At 42.6% G+C, this 17,294-nt stretch overlaps 2 protein-coding genes across 4 annotated transcripts in view; one reads left to right on the plus strand and one right to left on the minus strand.

Moving 5' to 3' along the window:
- Positions 1 to 586: 586 nt before the first annotated feature.
- On the minus strand, positions 587 to 14,646 carry LOC124111587 (centromere protein P-like). Of its 2 annotated transcripts, none has more exons than XM_048388434.1 (9): positions 14,514 to 14,646; positions 10,208 to 10,468; positions 9,945 to 10,011; positions 8,045 to 8,111; positions 5,892 to 5,980; positions 4,981 to 5,069; positions 2,520 to 2,696; positions 1,714 to 1,805; positions 587 to 1,105 (listed from the first exon to the last, which is right to left on the minus strand). In XM_048388434.1, exons 1-9 carry the CDS (start codon positions 14,606 to 14,608, stop codon positions 966 to 968), a joined length of 1,077 nt encoding a protein of 358 aa, XP_048244391.1. In that variant the 5' UTR covers positions 14,609 to 14,646; the 3' UTR covers positions 587 to 965. The 2 variants fall into 2 exon arrangements, with proteins under 2 accessions (XP_048244391.1, XP_048244392.1); XM_048388435.1 differs by lacking the exon at positions 14,514 to 14,646 and adding an exon at positions 14,309 to 14,412.
- Positions 14,647 to 14,950: 304 nt separating this feature from the next.
- Positions 14,951 to 17,294, plus strand: part of LOC124111562 (nucleolar protein 8-like) — a 29,511-nt gene continuing 27,167 nt past the window's right edge. For both annotated transcript variants that reach the window (XM_048388433.1, XM_048388432.1), the window contains exons 1-3: positions 14,951 to 15,087; positions 16,213 to 16,375; positions 16,655 to 16,717. In XM_048388433.1, coding sequence (XP_048244390.1) covers positions 16,231 to 16,375; positions 16,655 to 16,717 — 208 coding nt within the window. In that variant the 5' untranslated portion in view covers positions 14,951 to 15,087; positions 16,213 to 16,230. The remainder of the gene's footprint in view (positions 15,088 to 16,212; positions 16,376 to 16,654; positions 16,718 to 17,294) is intronic.

A 17,294-nucleotide genomic window follows, 5' to 3' on the forward strand; every position in this document is an offset into this window, starting at 1 on the left:
TGACTATACCTGTGTCAGCCTTTATAGTGACTATACCTCAGTGAGCCTTTATATTGACTACCAGTATACCTCTACGTCAGCCTTTATACTGACTATACCTGTGTCAGCCTTTATACTGACTATACCTCAGTGAGCCTTTATATTGACTATACCTGTGTCAACCTTTGTATTGACTATACCTGTGTCAGCCTTTATATTGACTATACCTCAGTGAGCCTTTATATTGACTATACCTGTGTCAACCTTTGTATTGACTATACCTGTGTCAGCCTTTATATTGACTATACCTCTGTCAGTCTTTGTATTGACCATACCTCTGTGTCAGCCTTTGTATTGGCTATAAGAGTGTGTGGACCTAGTAAGAGTGTGGGGACCTAGTTAAAATGTGTAGACCCAGTTAGAGTGTGTGGACCTAGTTAGAGCGTGGTGTGTGGACCTAGTTAGAGTGTGTGGACCTAGTTAGAGTGTGGTGTGTGGTGTGTGGACCAAGTTAGAGCGTTTGGACCTAGTTGGTGTGTGTGAGTGTGCCTAGTAAGATTAACGTGCTATAGCTGGATGTCATGGTGGAGGAATGACTCAACACTGGTTGATGATTGTAGGATTTTAACACATTTGTACATACTGCAAACACAGATGGCCCAACAAAGCCAAAATCGACCTCCCAAGATATTGAAGAATGCTAAGGGCATTAAACAACCTTCCATATCACAAATGTTCAAAACCTAGACACTGAAATGTCATCAAGTGTGAAGTTGAACACATCTCCAAGCGGGTCAAATGAAACTCCCAGGGGTCTCTGGTTGTTGTCAACAAGAACAAGAACCTCACAGTAATGGCTGTACAATCTTCAAAGCCCTTCCTGGGTCTAGCCATGTTTCATTCCCATGTCTTGGTTCAGGATCCACCTCAGTCTTATTTACATGTCGTCGTTCTCTAGTTTCGATGCGGTTTAGACGTGCGTCATGCTACGTATCCTTGTCCTGTCCAGGTGCCGTCACCATGTGTATCAACACCTCGATTGACTTCTGAACTCCCAGTTTCTTCACCATTGTTGAGAACACCTCCGGTGTTTCAGCCAACGTGTCATCCTTGTCATAGTCAGCCACTGCAGCAGAAAATCCCCGAGTTGTCACCAATAAATACATGGTTGGCAATCAAGAATAACAGAGAATTGTGGCAACAAGTACAGAACACATTTTCATTATAATGAGTGAGGTTGATGTCACAGCTCGTAGGCTTATCTTTGCCTTGGACAACACTGATGGAACTGACCCATGATGGAACTGACCCGTGATGGAACTGACCCGTGAAGATCCTGGTTAGAATAGGTCTTCAGCAACCCATGCTTCCCTTAAAAGGCCACTATGCTTGTCGTAAGAGGTAACTAATGGGATCGGGTGGTCAGACTCGCTGACTTGGTTGATGCTTGTCATTGTATCCCAGTTGTGTAGATTGATGTTCATGATATCAATCATTGGATTGTCTGGTCCAGACTCGATTATATACAGACCGCTGTCATATATTCAGCTAGAATATTGCTGAGTGCAGCAATAAACAACAAACAAACAAACAAACTGATGCCAGGTGTCAACATAGTCAGACTGTCATTGTGGTCATCAGAAGCCCGGCACCTCTCATCAGAAAGAAGTACAAAAGAACTAATTCTTCCATGTACTCAAGTTAAGGGTTTACAACGAATACAACAGGTCTTACTTTTCTGTGGCACCTTTACGGCAAGGGTGAGATGTCGATCAATGCGGTACAGCGGACTGGCCATGAACCCCCACTCCAACACACAGCTGGGTCTACAACACAAGGAACATGGTGTCACTCGGAGTAGATACACTAAATTAGTCACTGATAAGTGAGACTGGACTGGTCTCCTGTGGTGGTCCTGATTAGTGTGTCAACAGTGGTGGCTTTGGCCGATTAAGTTGACTGTCACCTGTTGTGGTCCTGACTGATAAGTAAGTCATCTGTTGTGGTTCTGACTGATTAGTTAGTCACCTGTTGTGGTCCTGACTGATTAGTTAGTCACCTGTTGTGTCCTGACTGATTAGTTAGTCACCTGTTGTGGTCCTGACTGATTAGTCACCTGTTGTGTCCTGACTGATTAGTTAGTCACATGTTGTGTCCTGACTGATTAGTAAGTCACCTGTTGTGTCCTGACTGATTAGTTAGTCACCTGTTGTGGTCCTGACTGATAAGTAAGTCATCTGTTGTGGTTCTGACTGATTAGTTAGTCACCTGTTATGGTCCTGACTGATTAGTTAGTCACCTGTTGTGTCCTGACTGATTAGTTAGTCACCTGTTGTGGTCCTGACTGATTAGTTAGTCACCTGTTGTGTCCTGACTGATTAGTTAGTCACATGTTGTGTCCTGACTGATTAGTTAGTCACCTGTTGTGTCCTGACTGATTAGTTAGTCACCTGTTGTGTCCTGACTGATTAGTTAGTCACCTGTTGTGTCCTGACTGATTAGTTAGTCACATGTGGTGTCCTGACTGATTAGTTAGTCACCTGTTGTGGTTGTTGTCGTGGATGACCAGGCCGTGCAGCTGATCCTGGTGGATGCGGCGGACGTGGTCAGGGAACTTCTCCACACAGTAGCTCATCACCTCCTCCCGCTCCTCTCGCCATCGCAGGAAGGACACAAGGATTGTGAAGAATCCTGGGATTTCTCGGTCCTCTGTCAACCTACACAGAAATACATGATACAAAGACAGCTGGACTCCCTCCTGTAGCTGGGTCAGCTAAGGGTTACAATATAAGTAAGCTGGAGGGGCATATGGTGTGATGTACCCTGTGTGTGAGCCTACGTACACCAAGCCATCACATATGCCCCATGGGGTCGGTTGACAGTGAATTATCTTACTGACTTTCATTCATACAGACCCCTAATATATGTCTGAAGTTTCACTGAGTACAAATAACTTGTTACACTTGACTTGAGTAAAAACAACAACACAACCGATACTGAAGTAGGCAGCCAATTTCACAGCTAGCACACAAACATACCGAGTAACTTCCATTTACCAAGTGCAATCGGATAAACATCGGTTCATTTCAGCTCGACAATACTTATGTGAGATAAGAAAGTTACCTTTGGTGTGTTCCGATTGATTTCTCTGTGGGCTACATGAGCAGGCTATATGGAAAATAATTGCCCTTTCCTTATACAATCAGGAGCAAGAATTTTAATATAAGGCGAGATAATGACAGTTAATATTAGATGGACTCCTGTAGCTAGGGTTATCAGTTAACCTCAGACGGACTCCTGTAGCTAGGGTTATCAGTTTACGCCAGACGGACTCCTGTAGCTAGGGTTATCTGTGAAAGTCAGATGGACTCCTGTAGCTGGGGTTAACAGTTAAAGTCAGACGGACTCCTGTAGCTAGGGTTATCAGTTAACCTCAGACGGACTCCTGTAGCTAGGGTTATCAGTTAACCTCAGACGGACTCCTGTAGCTAGGGTTATCAGTTAACCTCAGCTGGACTCCTGTAGCTAGGGTTATCAGTTTACGTCAGATGGACTCCTGTAGCTAGGGTTATCAGTTTACGTCAGACGGACTCCTGTAGCTAGGGTTATCAGTTTACGTCAGACGGACTCCTGTAGCTAGGGTTATCAGTTAACCTCAGACGGACTCCTGTAGCTAGGGTTATCAGTTAACGCCAGACGGACTCTTGTAGCTAGGGTTATCAGTTTACGTCAGACGGACTCCTGTAGCTAGGGTTATCAGTTAACGCCAGACAGACTCCTGTAGCTAGGGTTATCAGTTTACGTCAGACAGACTCCTGTAACTAGGGTTATCAGTTTACGCCAGACGGACTCCTGTAGCTAGGGTTATCAGTTTACGTCAGACGGACTCCTGTAGCTTGGGTTAAAAGTTTACGTCAGACGGACTCCTGTAGCTAGGGTTATCAGTTTACGACAGACAGACTCCTGTAGCTGGGGTTAAAAGTTTACGTCAGACGGACTCCTGTAGCTAGGGTTATCAGTTTACGTCAGCCAGACTCCTGAAGCTAGGGTTATCAGTTAACGCCAGACAGACTCCTGTAGCTAGGGTTATCAGTTTACGTCAGACGGACTCCTGTAGCTAGGGTTATCAGTTAACGCCAGACAGACTCCTGTAGCTAGGGTTATCAGTTTACGTCAGACAGACTCCTGTAACTAGGGTTATCAGTTTACGTCAGACGGACTCCTGTAGCTAGGGTTATCAGTTTACGACAGACAGACTCCTGTAGCTGGGGTTAAAAGTTTACGTCAGACGGACTCCTGTAGCTAGGGTTATCAGTTTACGTCAGCCAGACTCCTGTAGCTAGGTTTATCAGTTTACCTCAGACGGACTCTTGTAGCTAGGGTTAACAGTTAACCTCAGACGGACTCCTGTAGCTAGGGTTATCAGTTTACATCAGACGGACTCCTGTAGCTAGGGTTATCAGTTTACGTCAGATGGACTCCTGTAGCTAGGGTTAGTAGTTTACATCAGACGGACTCCTGTAGCTAGGGTTATCAGTTTACGTCAGACAGACTCCTGTAGCTAGGGTTATCAGTTTACGTCAGATGGACTCCTGTAGCTAGGGTTATCAGTTTACATCAGACGGACTCCTGTAGCTAGGGTAATCAGTTTACGTCAGACGGACTCCTGTAGCTGGGGTTAACAGTTTACGTCAGACGGACTCCTGTAGCTAGGGTTATCAGTTAACGTCAGACAGACTCCTGTAGCTAGGGTTATCAGTTAATGTCAGACGGACTCCTGTAGCTAGGGTTATCAGTTTATGTCAGACGGACTCCTGTAGCTAGGGTTATCAGTTTATGTCAGACGGACTCCTGTAGCTAGGGTTATCAGTTTATGTCAGACAGACTCCTGTAGCTAGGGTTATCAGTTAATGTCAGACGGACTCCTGTAGCTAGGGTTATCAGTTTATGTCAGACGGACTCCTGTAGCTAGGGTTATCAGTTTACGTCAGACGGACTCACTGTTGGAGCTGCGTCCCTATTGTAGCCTCAATGTCGTCCTCCACATACAGTGTGACCTCTGTGACTTTTGTACCTTGACTCTTGACACTCTGTAAAGAATACAGCATTATGTAACCAACAAGAGCTACCTCAGGATCCACGAGATGATACATTTCCTGGACCTGCTGTCATGTTTTACACAGCATGTTAACTCTCTGATTTCATACTCGTGAAAAACATAAACAAGCATACAAACTCCCATTGTCGCCATGACCCCAACATGAGATGCACAGTCAAGCAGTGCACAGTAAAGCACATGTAAAGGGAAGTAACTGCATGCTATTTTGGATCACATTGTTCTTAAGTATAAGTATTTTTTATTTTTCTTGAAAATGGCGGAGTGAGTGAGTGAGTGAGTGAGTGAGTGAGTGAGTGAGTAAGGTTTTACGCCGCTTTTAGCAATATTCCAGCAATATCACGGCGGGGGACACCAGAAATGGGCTTCACACATTGTACCCATGTCGGGAATCGAACACGGGTCTTCGGCGTGACGAGTGAACGCTTTAACCAGGCTACCGACCGCCCCTGAAAATGGCGGACGTTATGATGATGCGGGGGTGCCTGAGAACCAAGACTATCATTTTTTTAGGGTTTATATGACGCAGAAATGTGCATCAAGCCAGGACACATGTCCGGAATGGACGCGGAAACACAATACAGTGTCCCTCAGGATGCACAATATGTATTTACCAAATCCTTGACAAGAAATCTAAAGGCCCTGTAATTACGCTAATTATCAAATCTTACAGTACAGTACACTATATCATGTTATTACTTTACAGGAACCTAATATTGCTTAGAAGGACCTTTGATCTACATTACCTATCTACACAGTCCTTCTACATATATATTACCCTCGAGTCAGGACTTACAAAATCCTCCAGTATGTCGTACGTGAGTTGGAAGGGTGTCCCGTTGCAGAAGCCTTCAATGAAGTGCTGTCTGCTTAACACATCCTGGTCTGTAAGACAAACAGTGAGAAACATCAGAACATACTGACAGACAGACGGACAGCCAGACAGACAGACATGTGACAGACAAACAGACATGTGACAGACAGAAATGTGACAGACAGACATGTGACAGACAGACAATTGGTAATTGAATCTAGGCCTTTGGCATGACAAGCGAAAAAAGTTAACAACTAGGCTACAACACCGTACACTGTTTAGCATAGACTCACCTTGTTCCAATGGGATCCAGTTAACAACTAGGCTACAACACCATACACTGTTTAGCATAGACTCACCTTGTTCCAGTGGGATCCAGTTAACAACTAGGCTACAACACCATACACTGTTTAGCATAGACTCACCTTGTTCCAGTGTGATCCAGTTAACAACTAGGCTACGACACAGTACACTGTCTAGTATAGACTCACCTTGTTCCAGTGTGATCCAGTTAACAACTAGGCTACAACACTGTACACTGTTTAGCATAGACTCACCTTGTTCCAGTGTGATCCAGTTAACAACTAGGCTACAACACCATACACTGTTTAGCATAGACTCACCTTGTTCCAATGGGATCCAGTTAACAACTAGGCTACAACACCATACACTGTTTAGCATAGACTCACCTTGTTCCAGTGGGATCCAGTTAACAACTAGGCTACAACACCATACACTGTTTAGCATAGACTCACCTTGTTCCAATGGGATCCAGTTAACAACTAGGCTACAACACTGTACACTGTTTAGCATAGACTCACCTTGTTCCAGTGGGATCCAGTTAACAACTAGGCTACAACACCGTACACTGTCTAGTATAGACTCACCTTGTTCCAATGGGATCCAGTTAACAACTAGGCTACAACACCATACACTGTTTAGCATAGACTCACCTTGTTCCAATGGGATCCAGTTAACAACTAGGCTACAACATCTTACACTGTTTAGCATAGACTCACCTTGTTCCAGTGGGATCCAGTTAACAACTAGGCTACAACACCGTACACTGTCTAGTATAGACTCACCTTGTTCCAGTGTGATCCAGTTAACAACTAGGCTACAACACCATACACTGTCTAGTATAGACTCACCTTGTTCCAGTGTGATCCAGTTAACAACTAGGCTACAACACCGTACACTGTTTAGTATAGACTCACCTTGTTCCAATGGGATCCAGTTAACAACTAGGCTACAACACCATACACTGTCTAGTATAGACTCACCTTGTTCCAGTGTGATCCAGTTAACAACTAGGCTACAACACCGTACACTGTCTAGTATAGACTCACCTTGTTCCAGTGTGATCCAGTTAACAACTAGGCTACAACACCATACACTGTGTAGCATAGACTCACCTTGTTCCAATGGGATCCAGTTAACAACTAGGCTACAACACCGTACACTGTTTAGCATAGACTCACCTTGTTCCAATGGGATCCAGTTAACAACTAGGCTACAACACCGTACACTGTCTAGTATAGACTCACCTTGTTCCAATGGGATCCAGTTAACAACTAGGCTACAACACCGTACACTGTCTAGTATAGACTCACCTTGTTCCAATGGGATCCAGTTAACAACTAGGCTACAACACCGTACACTGTCTAGTATAGACTCACCTTGTTCCAATGGGATCCAGTTAACAACTAGGCTACAACACCGTACACTGTCTAGTATAGACTCACCTTGTTCCAGTGGGATCCAGTTAACAACCAGGCTACAACACCGTACACTGTTTAGCATAGACTCACCTTGTTCCAATGTGATCCAGTTAACAACTAAACTACAACACCATACACTGTCTAGTATAGACTCACCTTGTTCCAATGGGATCCAGTTAACAACTCGGCTACAACACCGTACACTGTTTAGCATAGACTCACCTTGTTCCAGTGGGATCCAGTTAACTAGGCTACAACACCGTACACTGTTTAGCATAGACTCACCTTGTTCCAGTGGGATCCAGTTAACTAGGCTACAACACCGTACACTGTTTAGCATAGACTCACCTTGTTCCAGTGGGATCCAGTTAACAACTAGGCTACAACACCGTACACTGTTTAGCATAGACTCACCTTGTTCCAGTGTGATCCAGTTTGTGGTGTTGAACTGCAGGCCGGTCAGCTTCTGGTTCATGTCAAGCTGAGGAGGCCAAGAGCAGTGGCAGATGTGTAAAATACTCATGTTAGAACTGTCATATCTCTCAACATTTGACATCAGCTTCATTTGTTTTATGTGTAAACTGCGCAAATTTAACAACTTATACAAGTTTGTAATATGAAACGCAATCATGTAATTAAGGTTAGTTCAAGAAAATTTATAAATTTTATGTTCATTTTGGTCTTAACCTCTGTATGTTTAAAAATGTCAGGATATTTTTATATAATAATTTATGCAATAATTTTCTTTCAGGAATAAATATGTGAAATATTGGTTCATTTGTCCCGTGTTTAATGAAGCCTCGACTGTTTGAAAGCACCCACCCCCTTTAAAATCACCTTATGATAAAGTAATCCAGCAGGCAGGGGTGAAAAGTGTGTCTACTTCACCAAATATAGAACAAATACTATGTGCATGTTATGTGGAGGTGTGCATGTTAGGAGGAGGTGTGCGTGTTAGGAGGAGGTGTGCATGTTAGGAGGAGTTGTGCATGTTAGGAGGAGGTGTGCATGTTATGTGGAGGTATGCAAGTTACGAGGTGTGCATGTAATTAGATGTGCATGTAATGAGATGTGCATGTTACAAGGAGGTATGCATGTTACGAGGAGGTGTGCATGTTAAGAGGTGTGCATGTTACGAGGAGGTATGCATGTTATGAGGAGATGGGCATAACATGTTAGGAGGTGTGTATGTTAGGAGGAGGTGTGCATGTTATGTGGAGGTGTGCATGTTAGGAGGAGGTGTGCATGTTAGGAGGAGGTATGCAAGTTACGAGGTGTGCATGTAATTAGATGTGCATGTAATGAGATGTGCATGTTACGAGGAGGTATGCATGTTACGAGGAGGTGTGCATGTTAAGAGGTGTGCATGTTAAGAGGTGTGCATGTTACGAGGATGTATGCATGTTATGAGGAGATGGGCATAACATGTTAGGAGGAGGTGTGCATGTTAGGAGGAGGTGTGCATGTTATGTGGAGGTATGCAAGTTACGAGGTGTGCATGTAATTAGATGTGCATGTAATGAGATGTGCATGTTACGAGGAGGTATGCAAGTTACGAGGAGGTGTGCATGTTACGAGGTGGTATGCATGTTATGAGGAGATGGGCATGTAACAAGGAGATGAGCATGTGACGAGGAGGTGTGCATGTTAGGAGGAGGTATGCAAGTTACGAAGAGGAATGCACTTTACGAGGTGTGCATGTAATTATATGTGCATGTAATTATATGTGCATGTTAGGAGGAGGAATGCATGTTACGATGAGGTGTGCATGTAATGTGGAGATCTGCATGTTACAAGATGTGCATGTTACGAGGAAATGGGCATGTAATGATGTGTGCATGTTACGAGATGTGCATGCTACGAGATGTGCATGTAACGAGGAGATGTCCATGTAATGAGATGTGCATGTGATGAGGTGTGAATGTAATGTGGAGGTGTGCATGTTACGAGGAGGTGTGCATGTTACGAGGAAATGTGCATGTTACAAGGTGTGCATGTAATGTGGGGATGTGCATGTAATGAGATGTGCATGTTACGAAGAGGTGTGCATGTTAGGAGGTGTGCATGTAAAGAGGTGTGAATGTTAGGAGGAGGTGTGCATGTTACGAGGAGGTGTGCATGTTAGGAGGAGGTGTGCATGTTACGAGGAGTTGTGCATCTATTGAGGAGGTATGCATGTAACGAGGAGGTAAGCATGTTAGGAGGAGGTAAGCATGTTAGGAGGGGGTAAGCATGTTAGGAGGAGGTGTGCATGTTACGTTAGGAGGAGGTGTGACTGTAATGAGGTGTGCATGTTACGAGAGGGTGTGCCTACCATCTCCTCCAGCTTGTCAATCTCCTCCTGCACCTCTTCCAGGCTCAAAGCCGACACATCGGCATCTCTGCAACAGATCCAGCCATCAGATACAGTGGGGGTAGATACAACCTCAACCTCATTTCAGAAATTCTCTTTGCTGCTTTCATATTTTTATTAGCACTAGATATTTTATTCAAATAAGGCCAAGGTAGAGACATAATTTAGCAATTTTCTGTTAAGAGATGCTATCTCACTCTCAACACCATCTTGCTGCTGTTCACCTCAACCAAGCTCGAAAATCTTCTTCCTTCCCAAATGATCTTTTCTTTTCAAGGTCAATCTTCACCTCAAGGTTGGAGATCTCTTGTTCAAGTTGTAGAACCTGTGTATGAAGCTGAGATCCGAGCCCTGTGAGTTCTCTCCCTTGGTCAAGTGATGATGCGTTGTCCAGGTTGTCTGTGTGTCCTGTGTCTGTGTGTCCGGTGATGTCCGTCTGCTGCTGCAGTACAGACATACCTGGCTCAGTGTCACTTGTGTCCATTCTGGGAAGAAAGACTTTCATTGTCAGCATAGGATATGCTTGACTGACATTTGATCTCAATTCCAAAAAGTCAAACACATCTTCCCGAGGCAAGGGAGGAAACTGACTAAAAGTCCAGTTTCCACCCTTGCCAAACTTGGCTGGAATTTCTGGTCTCGATAGTAGCACCATCAGTGGCAATTACGAGTTATGTCCCTCCTACTGACTAATCAGATTCCACCTCTCATATCACTTGCATTTCCTTCAAACAAAATGGTGGCACCGAGTCTAGCCAATCTGATTGATAATCAAAATCTATGTTGTAATAAAACAGGTCTTACTTTGCGAAGTGATCAAATCATGTGAGCACCTTGATTAAAGACATGAAAAGATTTGGAAAATATCTGTTGACAGCGAGCTAGCGGTACACATGCTTTGCAAATCCTGCAATCCACCGAAATCTGCATTGCAGTTTACAATTCAGATGTTGATTTCGTTATGCAATTATGATTTGACTATGCATAGACTTGTTAGTCCAGCCAAAATATAACTCCATAGTTCCAGCCTGGTTTGGCAAGGGTGGAAACTGGACTTTTATAGTCAGTTCCCTCTGTTGCCTCGGGAAGATGGACACTGAATAACATACTTGACAGCAATCACACATGTACGCCATGAAAATGTCAAGTCTTCCAGTCACCAAGTCAGTCATCAATCTCAAAAATGATGGTAAAAGTTGACGGTACTGAATTCTTGAGGTAGGTCAAACTGAGACATTGTCTCTGTGTACTTAGGGTCATCACTAACTGTTAGACTGATACAAATCATAAAACTGGAACTAACTGACTGAGATCGTAGCGCCACCAGTGGCTATTATGAGTTATGTCCCTTCTTTGTCCCTCCTATAGACCAGTCAGATTCCATTCTCATATCACTTGCATTTGCTTCAAACAAAATGGCGGCACTCAGTGAAGACGATGGGATCGATAATCAGGATCTATATTGTAACAAAACGGGTCTTACTTCGCGAAGTGCATCAAATCACTTGACCACCTTGATTAAAAACATGAAAAGATTTGCAAAATATCTGTTGACGCTGAGTTGACAGTACATATGCTTTGCAAATCCTCCAATCAAACGAAATCTGCACGGCATTTTATGAAACGGACGTTGATTTTGTTACGCGATTTTGATTGGACTATGCATAGACTTGTTAAACGAGCCACAATATAACTCCATAATTCCAGCCTAGTTCAGCAAGGGTGGAAACTGGACTTTTATAGTCAGTTAACTCTCTTGCCTCGGGAAGATGTGTTTGAGGAACTTGAACTACATTTGCTGGCACTGTCAAATAGACCAAACCTATAGTCCCCTTTAATGTCTTAGTGGGGTTTTAGCTAAAACAGCATATCAGCAAAAGGTCACGAGCAAAAACAGCACCAATTGGAGAGAACAGAACCTCGTCAAAAGCAAAAAATGGCTACCATTGTTGGACAAAAAATGGCACCTATTTTTTTCTCTCTTCGCTTTAAAAACAAGATATAAATGAAAATAAATACAGTGACAGGGGTAACCTCTTTGGTCATGTGGATAAGGCTTCCACTCTCAAATCAGGTCTGTGGTTCAGATCCCATCACGGGACTTGGACATTTTATGGCCTCTACTCCCATTTACTTGCTGACTTTGATCAGGAGGCGCAACAAGTCATTGTGAAAACATCACATACATGTACAGGAAACTACGTTTATAACAAACACGCGATATGATGAACTGACGGATATACCGAACTGACGGATGTAACAAAATGAGGGATATGATGAACTGATGGATATAACAAACTGACGGATATAACGAACTGATGGATGTGATGAACTTTCGGATATAACAAACTGACGGATACAATGAACTGACGTCTATACTGAATTGACATATCTGACAAACTGTGTTTCGGGGGCCTGGACATTTGCTGTACATTTTATCATATAAAATTGATGGATATAATGAACACGCCATACTGAAATATTGGATACCGCGAACACACTTTGTGGTCCTGTTTATGTTTATATTCATAAAGAACTGTAAATGTCTGAGATGGTCACATGTCAGCAATCAGCCTATCAAGTGGTTAACTGGATGAAGTACCGATACCTCAATATACACCTCCAATGAATCATAGTGTCATCGAAACTGTCTGAAAACACTGATGACATTGTGACAACCGATCACAACAGATCACAATTCAAAATGTATTGATGTGTGTCAGGGAATATCAGCATACTTTATCATGTAATGAGCGTGACCAGTAGACAGATTGTGTTTGTGGTGCTGGATTTGCTGTAGCTGGGTAGAAAGCACTGTGGCTTCGGTTTAGAAGATGAAGATGATGGAGTAGTGCACTTTTTCAGATTTCAATTAGCGCCTTGTGGAGGATTGAACTCATGCTGCTTAGCCATACTGATGAGGTTTTCCAATCAGCCAACACTTTACTGTCGGCATTATTAGGGCTGGGATGGGTAACTCAGATACTCAGGTCGGGTGGGTCCTGACTAGGACCCGGGTACCCACATGACTACCCGGACCCATGGTTAGTCACATGATATATTGTTTAATGACAAAAAGCTCAGTGGTCACACTACAAGTCGCCAATGTTCGCATCTCTTTCTGATGCACACATTCCTTTTGAATTGTGTAGGTTTGAGTATAGATAAAGCTTTAGTCAACTTCAGTGAACACATGATCTGATCGTTTGATACAAGTATCTAAATAATTTTGTCCTGGGCTGCGGTAAAACAATTCCCAATCAGACATTTTGTTCCCAACTCTTATGACCTGCAGTGGGTACCTGGGTAGGGTTGTGTAATAGGGGGTCAGGTACCCGGGTAGGGTCGTGTAATAGGGGGTCAGGTACTCGGGTAGGGTTGTGTAATAGGGGGTCAGGTACCCGGGTAGGGTCGTGTAATAGGGGGTCAGGTACCCGGGTAGGGTCGTGTAATAGGGGGTCAGGTACCCGGGTAGGGTCGTGTAATAGGGGGTCAGGTACCCGGGTAGAGTCGTGTAATAGGGGGTCAGGTACCCGGGTAGGGTCGTGTAATAGGGGGTCAGGTACCCGGGTAGGGTCGTGTAATAGGGGGTCAGGTACCCTGGTAGTAAATTTGGACACATCCCAGCCCGAGGCACTATCACAATAATTACCAAGTGATCAGCCTTGGTTAAGGGGATGAAGGGGCGAGGGGTAGAGTTGGGGGTAACCTACCCTACCACAAATATCTCTAAGGATCAAAGGGGCACGTGAGATCTGTGAAGTGAGAGCCACAGCCTGCAGGTTGAGCCAGTTAATGCTGTATAAGCTGCTCCCGGTAAACTCCATTGTTGCCGAAGATGACTATGCCATTATTATTTTAAAAGGATATAATCTTCGAGTTCTCTATTTTGGAACGATGCCTTTTATTGAACAGCCATATCAATTGTCATTTATTGCGTTATAACGCTAAATCTGACCACTTGTGAGTGCACACATTCGGCCTGTCAACATTGGGTTCATGTGAAGTATTGTTATCTGTCAAAACCTTTGGTGCCCCTGTCATAGTGAAATTAAAGAGCAAAATAGTGTGACGGGGCAATGGAGGTCACGTCTTTTATCTTGTAATTTTCCTTTCGGAATATAGTTGAATTCTATTTTTGAAGATACCACTTTCTGGTACGAAGCAATGTTATCTTAAATGTTCGAAAATTGGGTACGTCAAATATTTATTAGTGGAAACCATGGTTCACTAAACTAACATTCTTTTGTTCATGACGCGTTCGTTCATAGGTTTAAACGTCATCATATCAAACAACACTAACGTGACAAATTAATAATCCCTACTGGTCTATTTTTCGCTGTACCGAACTTGCGATGGTATCAATTTCCAAAGAACCCGCCATCTTCTTGTAGAATAAGGACCATTCATTGCTTTGTGACACACTGAAGATTTGAATTTGGTAAAGGCAAAAAAACGCATGGAGGTCATGTCTAATTACCATATGGACAATTATAAGAACGTATCACTGATAATAACAAATACACTTACAGTCGGTTTTGACCTTTCTCATGTAAGTCAGATAGAACGCTCAATAATATAAAATGATACGTCCCGTCGTTGGACAAACCGATAATGACTGACATTCGTCCTATATTCTTTACAGTTCGTGCAAAAATGACACGTACCCCATCTTTATACTTTAGAGTAATTTATTCTAAGATTGTCAGAACAAAGTGACATTCTTGCAAACATTAAAGCGGATTAAATGTACATACTTTTCTTATTGAATTTGGGATTTTAGGAAGCGAATTACGATTTTAAAATAAGACATACGTCTTGAAACCAAAGACAATATAAAGAACACTACAAAGATACTATTTGTTATTGAATAAAATACTTAACATATTGAAAAAAAATAACTCATATGTATATCCAGAATAATCTGTCCCAGTTAGTGTCGATGTTCTGGTTCATTTGGTTTCTAGTTTCAATGAAAACCCAAAATGGCAGCCTCCATGATAACAATGTGGTGAACATGAGCTAATCGTGTTGCTGGTTGTAAGTTGACGACATATCAGATCGCCGGTAGTTTGACAAACAGAAATTTAGCGACGGGTCAGAGGTAAATTTTCAAATGTTTAACACACTGAATGTAGCAAGAAGAACAAAGGGTACATTATAGAATCAGAGCTCCAGATAAGCTCTTGGTGTTGTGGGTGTTTTACCCATGCATTTTAAAATCATTGGGTATCAGTAATTCTATCTGGGTATTCAAATTTCTGTTACCCACTAGTTTTTACACATGTGGGTATTTAAGTTAAATATCTAAAAACACTATTCATCTAGTCCCTGCAAACTGGTGTCGTGTGGGTTCGAGAGCTTTATAGGACTAAAAAATACCACGATACTTCCACAAGAAAGTGTGATGGCAAATGATCAGGATGTAACTGTCATCGTGGAGTTTGGCAAGGTTGACGGAATGCCTGTTTATAATTTCAAAATAAGTTGCTGATTTGCTAATCGAATACACAGGGTTACTTCACAATATTTTGATGATACGTACAAGTTTTAATTTTGTAGCGTATCTGTAATGTTCGTTGCGTATTTGATACGCTTGGATTTTATTTTACTGCATATTTCTGCATTTCTGACGCATATTTTATGCAGATACACAGCTTATCTGGAGCTCTGATAGAATATACACCACAAATGAATGACGTCACATAATAGGACCTAATAGTCTGTTTTAACACATTTTGTCAGTTGGTTACTCATTTTGATGGACAATGGCAGACGTGGCTTCTTCAAAAAGGGGAATGGAGTGCGTGTGACGTGCAAATGACCTGACAAACGAGCATGAATTAAAAGTGATGGTGATCTTGGTCCAGTGCTAGACCTGTGAAGATCCGGGGTAGAATAGGTCTTCAGCAACGCAAAAAGCGACTATGCTTGTTGCAAGAGGCGACTAACGGGATCGGGTGGTCATGCTCGCTGACTTGGTTGATGCATGTCATCATATTCCAATTGTGTGGATCGATGCTCATAATGTCAATCACTGGATTGTCTGGTTCAGGCTCGATTATTTACAGACCACCGTCGGACTATTAATGCTCTAATTAGCCAAGCCGGTTTGCCCATTTGAGCCCCTTCAGAGCTAATTGGATCTGAAAAAGTGCGTCCAGTAAAGTGCACTATTACGCACTTAGTTTCCACATGATCCAGTATGGTGTGTCTTCCTCTGTTCTAGAGATATTTATCTGCGGAGATGACTGCTGCCGAAGCCAAGCAGACCAGGAGAATCTACGTCGGGGGTCTCTTCCCCGAGATACTTCCCGACGACCTACGCAACAAGTTTGCCAGGTTTGGTTCTGTGGAGGATGTCCAGATCAAAGTTCGCAGGGATGAGCAAGGTAGGCTTCAGCATGTCTGCACTGTGTCTCTGCTAATTCAGTCTTGTGTCTGCACTGATTTAACTCTGTTAGATCGTCATCTGGTGTACATGTTGCCTGAAATGTGTACAACACTGACTGATATCAGTACTCAGATGCTGTTGATGTGAAATGCTGTATGATCATCCCACCCTCTGTAGCTTGCTGATGAAGAGAAGATTCTTAACATTCAACTTGTATTGCCCTTTGTGGGTTTTTCAATGGTTTTTTCTTCAACGTTTTTACTTTTAAATTTTGCAGGTGAACCCGTGAAAACCTTTGCCTACCTCAACCTAAATGGAACAAAGAAAGAACTTGACACATGTAAGTAATATGAACGACACATGTAAGTAATATGAACGACACGTATATAAGTGACACATATGAATGACACACGTCAGTAAAATGATCAACATGTAAATGTCAGTGACATGAATGACACGTATATGAATGACACACATAAGTAATATGAACGACACGTATATGAACATGATGAATGACACACGTAAGTAATATGAACGACACGTATATGAATGACACACAAGTAATATGAACGACAGGTGTATGAATGACACACGAGTAATATGAATGACACACGTAAGTAATATGAACGACACATATATGAATGACACACAAGTAATATGAACGACACATACAAGTAATATGAACGACACGTATATGAATGACACACATGAGTAATATGAATGACACACGTAAGTAATATGAACGACACGTACCGTATTCGACGTAATAAGTAATAAGTGGTTTATGCTGACACACTGAAATGTTTATATGCGACATAAATTTTTCCAGAATTTAATTGCCCATAATTAAGAATGCATATAACACACGAGTGCGTATTATACGCGAATAAATAAGTCTTGTGTACATTGATAAATCG

Source organism: Haliotis rufescens, unplaced genomic scaffold, assembly GCF_023055435.1.
Source record: "Haliotis rufescens isolate VD_foot unplaced genomic scaffold, xgHalRufe1.0.p SCAF_71, whole genome shotgun sequence".
NCBI classification, from domain to species: Eukaryota; Metazoa; Mollusca; class Gastropoda; order Lepetellida; family Haliotidae; genus Haliotis; species Haliotis rufescens.